The sequence below is a fragment of the Nannospalax galili genome, unplaced genomic scaffold (genome assembly GCF_000622305.1).
Source record: "Nannospalax galili isolate Female #2095 unplaced genomic scaffold, S.galili_v1.0 scaffold364, whole genome shotgun sequence".
Classification (NCBI taxonomy): domain Eukaryota; kingdom Metazoa; phylum Chordata; class Mammalia; order Rodentia; family Spalacidae; genus Nannospalax; species Nannospalax galili.
The window spans coordinates 2,051,782-2,060,674 of NW_008352752.1; the positions used below are offsets into that span (position 1 = coordinate 2,051,782).

General features: G+C 39.8%; 2 protein-coding genes across 8 annotated transcripts in view; both read left to right on the forward strand.

Annotated features, from left to right (window-relative positions):
• The first annotated feature begins 206 nt into the window (after window positions 1-206).
• LOC103747531 (atherin-like) lies at window positions 207-839 on the forward strand. Its single transcript, XM_008849991.1, has 2 exons — window positions 207-386; window positions 474-839. The coding sequence occupies exons 1-2, from the start codon at window positions 207-209 to the stop codon at window positions 837-839; spliced, it is 546 nt and encodes a 181-aa protein (XP_008848213.1).
• The window catches only part of Tbc1d5 (TBC1 domain family member 5), a 545,935-nt gene continuing 537,351 nt past the window's right edge, over window positions 310-8,893 (forward strand). For all 7 annotated transcript variants that reach the window (XM_029554511.1, XM_017802415.2, XM_029554510.1 and 4 more), the window contains exon 1: window positions 310-473. The gene's annotated coding sequence lies outside the window, so the exon portion shown is untranslated. The remainder of the gene's footprint in view (window positions 474-8,893) is intronic.

The following is an 8,893-nucleotide window of genomic DNA, read 5'->3' on the forward strand; positions in this document are numbered from 1 at the left end:
CCCAGGGCGTTTTTTCAGCCTCCAGCCACGCACCTTGAGGAGGCAGGGGCCAGAGCCGAGGGGGGAAAAACAAAAAAAACAAAAAAAACAAAAAACAGCCCCGCGCGCATGCTCACAGCTGCGGGCCGGCTGGTGGGATCCCCTGACCTGAAGCTTTCTCCTTGCGCCTTGCCAGCCTTAGACACCTGGCCGCCCGCGCTGCGCGCATGCGCACGGCCTCTCCGCAGGGTTCCGAGAGGTGGAGCGCTGCGGCGGGAGGCGGCCAACGTGACGTTGCCAGCGTGGTCACGTGGCCGCCGGTCATCGCCCCCTCCCCCCCTCCCTTGCCGTTCGCCCGCTGGTCGGCCCGCCAGGCTGATTCTGCGAGCGCCCGGCAGGCTGAGGGAGCAAGAGAGAGAGAGAAAGAGAGAGAAAGAGAGAGAGGAGGGAGGAGGAATCAGGGAGTAGAGCTGGGGAGCCCTGCCGCGCCACAGGTAACCGCACACGCCGAGCTCGTGACGGCGCCTCCCCTCCAGTCAGCCCCGCTCGCCTCCGCCCGGCCTCCCTTAGCGCGTGGCCGGGAGGAGACCCGAGGCCCCGCTCCGCCCTGGTCTGCGCGCCACCGGCCAGACGGGGGTGGCGGGCGGGTGGCGACGGCGGGCGGGCTTCGCGGCTGCGCCCCTCCGAAGGCCGAGCCCTGGGCCCAGCGCCCCGCGCCGAGCCAACTTCCTCCTGGGCCGCCCTGCTCACGTCCGCCCGGGCCGGCGCGTTTCCTCCTTAGGCCGGAAGCCGGGCACCTGGAGCCCCCGGACCTTGACCCCTTACCCCAGAGTCCCTCTCGTGCCTTTGCTGTGCAGTGACCTCAGTTCATCACTTGAGCGTGCACGTTGGAGGCCACTCCGAGCCTGAGAGAAACTTTGTGCAGAAAGTTGAGGGTGCCCCCCTCCCCGCCCCTGTCATTTTTCCTGGAAACATACAAGTCTTCCAAGACATTCTGTTCCAAATGCAACCTAGAGTTTGGTCAGTACTAATTACTAAATGAGTTTGAGTTTTCAGTAACTAGTTACTAAATAGTTTGAGTTTCAGTACTAGTTACTAAACAGCTTCGCCTTTGAGAATGGAATGGTTTTGAAGTTTACACCCTTTAGATCCCCGGTCCCCGTCTCATCACTTTCTGCAGAGCGTCCTTTGTGAACTCTGAACTGGGACTAAATCTGGAAAATTTTACGTGCAGGTTGCATGTTAACCAGCTTGGGCTGGATTGCGCTGAATTGTCAGTGCTTTTGTTCGTTCTCTTAGTGCACCAAAATACAGTCCCAATAAAACCACCGATTGTTAGTGTGATTGCTGCATAAGTGTGGGCTGCAAAGGAAACCTTCAAATACTTGTAGTGTCACTAGCAAAGCAGTTCATTTATACATTAGTATTTTGTCATAAGGCTGGCCCAGTTCTAGGTCTTGCTGTCTAGACCACATCTTCGCATTTGAATGTCAAGGAATACAACTATTTCAACTGTCTGCTAAGAAAGCAAGTGGTTCAACCTCAGTCACTAGGGCCTCTTACTAAAAATGCCATACTAGTTGAGCACCCCAGTTGCAGGCTTGATCTGCGTTTCTCCCGTGGTTCTGGGCAAGACACTAATGGATCCCAAGGATGTAGATAAGCTGTGCTAAGAAATGAAGTTCTGCATTGGCAAGGATTCCGTTTAGTAGTCCAACCTGGCAGAAAGGTCTAATCACAGGGTGAAGTGAAAAAGCTTGCCTGAAGGACTTCCTCAAGAGTCAGCCCAGTCTGGATCCATGGGAAGGGGATAGAAGTGCGGTTTCCATGTTCTGTGTGCTGTGTGGTGCCTGCGTCTGACCTGTTATTTTCCTATGGAGGTTTGGTGTACTTCCTGAAGGATTTGATCACCAGATACTTGAGTTTTATTAAGAACTAGGCTAGGACTCTTGAGTCTCTGAATCTAATGGCGAATGAAAGATTCTTGTCATGGCAGAGGCATTGTGTCTGTTGTTTCTTCTCTAAAGTGCAGCTTCAGTTGGGTAGGGCATTCTTGAGATGTGAAGCATATTTTGTAAATGGTCGAGAGTCACACAAAGGGTGCCCTAACTGGATTCAGTTTTTTTTCTCATGTAATATTTTTTTAATGAATCACAAAATTTTTAATTTTTAAAACATTTTCTTTATTGATATTTTTTGAAAAAAAAATTATCTTTTATTGAGTTTTTGTTTATTTTGTATACTAGAACTTAATTAAATTTAGACCCTCTTCTCCCATATGCACCTCCCCATAATCCCCAACCAGAATTCATGCATTCTGTCGATTATGTTAAGTCCTATCTGGTCCAGCATTTGTACTGAGATGTCCTTTGGTGCAAGTTCATCCACTGGAGTCTAGTCAGCCTATCTAGAGATCTTAAGGAAGATCTACTCTCCTTTGCCCAACAGTAATCGGTTGCCAATAGTTCCTAAGCTAGGGTTGGGGCTTGCTGCCCATTTCCCTCATTCTATGCTAGGTTTTTGTCTGAATTGGCCTGGTACAAGACACAAGATCCTCATGTACTTTTTATGATGTAAATGAACCTGTTTAACATGTCCTTTATAACTTCTTAATGCTTCTTGCATATAAAAATGGTGCAGGGAATTGAACTAACTTTTATTTTTATGGTGCGGGGAATTGAACACAGAGCCCTTGTGCAAGCTAAGTAGTTAACTTTTAAAAAACTTTATGGGAAGTATAATAGCTACTTCTATTCTCATAATTTTTATAATCATTTTAGTTATTATTTTACCTTTTTTCTTTATATTCCAAGCACTTTACATAGCTTAACTCTCTTTATTTTTGTGAACTTTTAAGGAAACTGAAACAGAGAAAGGGTAAATCATATGCCTGATTTACATAGCTAATAGAGAGCTGGGATTCTGACTGGTTGACCTAAGAGTCTTTACTCTTCTCAACCTTCTATAGCTGTCTTTATTATTACTGTTTAGAAAGTAAATTAATATTTTCAGTACTTTTTCTTTAATATTGTTGAGAATTAGGAGCTTTAATTTTAAAAGGAAAGCTTGTCACCTTTTTATTTCTTCCATTTTATCCTCTTCTAAAATGAAAACCTTCAATGCTTATGCTTTTATGAATAAGATGTCTTTGTAAAGTTATATCCTACTTGTATTTTTATTTGTTTGCACTTGTTTGCTGGACCAGTCAATTTCTTAACTTACTTGTGTTAAATGTAAAAAGGTATCTTTTTCCTTTTGACCATACAAAGGTTTCAGCCTCTTATGTCCTGCTTATGTCTGCCCTCCCACCACCTTCATGCATATTTCATGTGATAGACTTTTCCTCCCTTGTATTTGTTATCCTAATGTTTAGATTTTAGATATTAACTAGATTTCTTTGCATTTTTTTTATATTTGTTCTTAATGTTTAGGTTTAGGGCTTGATCAGATTACTGACTTTCTATTTGGCCAATAAGAAGAGTAAAAACTAATTATTGGCCATTATCACATTTGAATACTGAAGACCAACCAATGAATAAAGGATTATATTTTAAGTTCAATAATACATGTTTTATATCATCCTTCCAACTCCCTTTTTGTCTTGTTCTTTGCACTAGTCTGAGCAGTGGTGCTTGTATACCTGTCTAGGATCGTTCTTTCAGTGTGCATAGATCCCTAGACTGACAGTATGTTATATACTTTGTGGACTAAAACTGGAGAAATGAGAGATTGTGGTTGGATGGAGACCTGTGTGCTGCTTTTAGTAGCATTAATTCTCTTAGTGGGAATGGAGAGTTTCAGAAGAAAGTGAGTTATGAGAACGAATTTCTGATTAAGTGCTTCCTCAAAAACGCATTATGTGTTCCAGAAAATATTTACCTACATCTGTCTATAAATGTCATACAAACATTTAAAAATAATGCCTGTGCAATAGTAAAGTTGCATGTTATAGATATTAACGGTAATACAGAATTTATGAAAAATATTAAAACCATTATTAAGTAAAATGATACATTAGAAGGCTGATGAAAATAGGCTAAAGAGTATCATCTGTTAGAACTGTCCAAACTTTCTCTTTCATTCTAGTTCTTTAAATATTAATATTGAAACGCTGCATGTTTTTTCCCCTGATGATGTAGCATGCATGGTCATACTGACTCTGCCTTGCTTCCTGGATCTTGCATCAGAGTACCCAAGTCATGATTTAAACTCAAGGGAACATTTAAAAATATATATTTTATTCATTATTTTTATTTTATGTGTATGAGTGTAGTGCTTACATGTATGTGAGTGCACCCGTGTTGTCCAGTGCAGCAGAGGTCAGAAGAGGGCTTCGGATTCCCCTGGAACTGGAGTTAAGGACAGTTCATAGCCGCCATGTGGGTGCTGGGAATTGAACCTGGGTCCTCTACAAGAGCAGTCAGTGCTCTTAACTGCTGAGCCATCTCTCCAGCCCTCAAGGGAACATTTTTTAAAATTTATTTTGATTTTATGTGTATGAATGTTTTGCCTTCGTGTATGTAAGTGCACAACATGTGTGCATTGCCAGTGGAGGCTAGAAGAGGCCACTGGATCCTTTGAAACTCGAGTTTTCAGTGGTTGCTAGCCTCCATGTGTGGTTGCTAGCCTCCATGTGTGGTTGCTAGGAGTCAAACCTGGTCCTCTGCAAGAACAGCCAGCCAGTGCTCTTAACCTCTGAGGTATCTCTCCAGCTCCTCAAGGGAACATTTGTTGCATGTCCAAGTGATAGAAGCCTTCTAATGTATCATTTATCTTAATAATGTTTTTAATATTTTTCATAAATTCTGTATTACTGTACTATCTATAACAATGCCATGTCTGCTAGCCTCTTGGCCTCATAGTGCTTTAACTTTTCATCTTAAAAATGGTCAGAATAACAGTAACTACCTTACAGGTGTGCATGTGTGTGTGGGTGTGTGTGTAAAATGCCTAGTGCTGTCATGACAATGTTAGATGCCATGTTCTGCTAATGGATAATTTACATTGTGGTTGGTTGATTATATCTGCGTAATCAAGACTAACTGTATTTGAATGAGCTTAATGAAAGTGTACATTTATTTGGAATAAGATTGTATGAACCAGCTATGAAAACAAACTTTTTGGGTGAAAATCTGAAGTTGATATGGTAATTTTCTTAGCCCTTTGGGGAATAGACTGTAAATATGGCTTGATGGCTCAGATATCTTAAAACAAAAAAGGCCGTAGGAAAAAGATGTGTTTATTAGTGGCATGAAAGGATTGATTTAATATTTTCAAGGATAGTGTTGTGAGGCCTAAGACAGGATTACCTTTTTTTTTCCTGAATGCTATTCTGAGCATACATTTTACCTGCCTCAGCTGACTCCTTTGCTTCTTGAAATAATTCTTTTTTATGTCTTCTGGACCTGGTTTACATATCCTAAGCCCATCGTGGTATCTTTGTCATAAGTAAACCCATTTTGAAAGTTAGGATGCCATAGGTGTTTATATCATGAAAGCACTTGTGGATAGGAGCAGTCATCTCAGTCTACATATGGATTTCCCCAGAAAGACACATTACATTAAATAATAGACACATTACATTAAAAAGAGACATTACATTAAATAGAATAACAAAGGCTGTAAACAGCCTCACATTAGTTTGGGTCCAGTTTTGTTGATAATTTTTGGTTTTTAGAGGTTTTTTTTTTTTTTTTTAAATCTTTCGAACTAAGGATAAAGGAGTAGGTGTGTATGTATCTAAACATACCTATTTTATAATTATTTATTAGTGTGTATTCACAATGCCTATCCTGAACTGGACAGAGAGCTCTTGGAGCCTATAGAGTATAGGATTTGGCATTAAATATTCATGAATTCGATTAAACATCTAAAGATAATGTCATTCAGTCATCGCTTAGTGCTGTGCGTGGTTTCTGTGGCTGACTACACGGACTGTTTAGTAGGTGCAGATTTATCATATTTCTTAGCTTGGTTGCCTAGAAAGGGTAGTTACTGAATTACTTTTAAAAACAACATCTTAAAATATTTGACCATAGGGGTAGGTATTGTAGATGATTACAAGTTTTCATAAATTTTTTAAGACAAGAATGCTTACTTAATAGTTTGCTGATCATGAAGTCTGTATTTAGAAGAATGATTACCTTGATTACCTTTTTTTTTTTTTTTTTAAGAATGATTGCCTTTTAAAAATTGGTTGTAGCCAGTCGTGGTGCATGTCTTTAATCCCAGCACTCTAGAGGCAGAGGCAGGAGCAAAGGCAGGCAGATGTCTGTAAGATTGAGGCCAGCTTGGTTCACATATCAAGTTCCAGGCCATCTATGACTATATCCTGCCTCAAAAAACCAAAACCAAAAAAAAAAAAAAATTGCATTTAATTTTGTATGGTAACATGGCATGCTAGCTGTGGTATATATGTGATATATGTGCAAAGAAAATCCTTCTGTGGGTATGTAATCACAGTGACAGTTCAATCGTATGATAGTTTAGCCTGCCTTTAGGAAAAGGTTTTTCTTAAATTATTATAGTAAGCAGTACTATTTGTGGAAATTTCATAGAAATAAATGTTAAAAATAATTACAGTGATATACTGAGTAATGATGTTTTTAGTAATAGTGGACCATATACAATGATGGTGGTCCCATAAGATTATAATGGAAGTTGAAAGTTTCTACTGTCTAGTGACATGGTAGCCATTGTGAGGTCATAGTGCATTATGTGCATTACTTACATGTTTGTGGTGATGCTGTAAACCTACTACACTACCAATCATGATAGAACTCTAGTGCATGTAATTATGTGCAGCACAAAATACTTGGTGATGACAAATACTGATGTTGCAGATATATTCACTTACTGCACTTTTTATTGTATTTTATTCTTTCTACTTACATAAGAGTTTATATTAGTTTATGTTAAACATCCTGCTCCATATACCAGCAGCAACATTATCTACCTTATGTCTAAGGCTTGTCCTTCCTTCTTCCCTTCCTCCGTTCATTTCTTCCTTTTGTTCGTACCATTTTTTTTTTTTGAGTCAGGGCCTCCCTGTAACCCCAGCTGGCCTGAAACTTGCTATGTAGACCAGGCTGGTCTCAGTGCAACAGAGATATGCCTGCCTCTGCCTCCTGAGTGCTGGGATTAAAGGTGTAAACCATCATGGCAGTCCTGTTTGTCTGTCTGAGGTACTGAGATTGAGTCTAGGGCCTTAGGCATGCTTGGGCAAGAGCTCTGTTACTGAGCTTTACCATATTGGGTGATAATTTACACTGTCTAGTTTGTGTAAGCACAATTCTTACAGTGTTGTTAGGTTATATGTGAGTGTATCTTAACTTGGGAATTTCTTTAAAGTTCTCTTCACTGTTAGGTGAGAAGAAGTCAGTTTTGTCTTGCAAATGTTTAGAAAGTTGGGCAACAGATGTAGGTTAGCAGGATTCTTTTATTTCCTAGAGTTGCTGAAATTTTTTGTTCTTAAGTTTAAGATAAAAGGATTGAATCTAAAGTAATTAGACATCATTTTGAATTAGAGAAGCTTCAGAATCACCAGACTAGTGAGCCCCTACTTTAGATGTGACCACCTTACACATGATTCACTGAAGAGGAATAACCCCTATTCTCTGATTGAATTAAAGTAATAAGCACTGCAAGAAGGAGGCCAAGTTGTAGGTCCTGGATACAGAGTTGTATATTCTGTTTGTTGATAACTAATGGTTACAGTCAAACTTTAATTTATTTTTTATTTTAATTTTTTATTTTTGGTCTTTTTGAGACAGGATCTCCCTGTAACCCCAGCTGGCCTGGAACTTGCTATATAGACCAGGCTGGTCTCTAACTCACAGAGATTCATCTGTCTCTGCCTCCTAAATGCTGGGATTAAAGGCATGCGGCACCACACTGGGCATTGTTATTTTTATTTTTTTATGTGTATGAGTATATTGCCTGAATGTAGGTAGGTGCACCCATGTCATGTAATGCCCTTAGAGGTTAGAAGAGAGTGTTGGATCCCCTGGAACTGGAGTTACCGATGGTTGTTAGCTGTCATGTGGGTGCTGAGACTCTAATCTGAGTCCTCTGTAGTACCAGCCCATGCTCTGAGCTACCTCTCAAGCCCCTAAAGTCAAACTCTAAATTTAGAGTTTCCCCAGAATGGACACTTTTGGAAGTGTCTTAGTAGCTACCTGGCAGAAATCCAAGAGAAGCAACCTGCATTACAACTCCTACTGGCCTGGATTTCACCGACTTTATACTTTCTTCTTTTCTTTTGTGTTCCTACAAGTTTTACATTTTATAAAGTTAAACCTTGCTTTTCCTTAATAGTTAAGCTTTTCTTACCTGTGTGTCTTCATATATTGGGAATGGAACCCATACCCTTGTGTTGCTAGTTGAACATTCTTATCACTGAGCTACATTCCCAGTCCCTTCCTTATTTTTATATACTAGCTCATTTACATTTTAAGCTTTCAATTTTAACTTTTGGGTTTGTAACTACTTTTAGATTATTTTTAGTTGTATAATGTGAGATTGAGGGTCCAAATTTTTTTTTAGCTTTTAATTAATTTGTTCACTATTATTACTTAATGAATCATGTTTTTTTGTTTTTTTTTTTCCCATTGATGTCAGGAACTTTATCATTTGGTCTTCTGTCCCACTGATTATTTTATGCTTATTTGTGTTCATGCTTGCTCTCTTTATGTTTTGTATTAAACTCATTAATATCCTTAAAGTTTATATATATACTTTCTTATCCAACTTACTATAAATTGAAGAAATACTATTTGGCGTATTTATTTCATAACTAGTCACTTCTAGAATCTCTTTTATGTAATGGAATGACTTTTCAGTTGATTTTTGTAGATTTTTCAAGGTAGATAATCATGCCATCTGGAGCTTCATTACCCCCCCCCCCCTTATTTTT

Bases quoted from the DNA above. Each gene is read 5' to 3' on its own strand.
- LOC103747531 (XM_008849991.1), top strand. From the start codon at position 207: ATGCGCACGGCCTCTCCGCAGGGTTCCGAGAGGTGGAGCGCTGCGGCG. The intron at 387-473 runs GCAAGAGAGAGA...GCCGCGCCACAG, and splicing joins GCGCCCGGCAGGCTGAGGGA to GTAACCGCACACGCCGAGCT.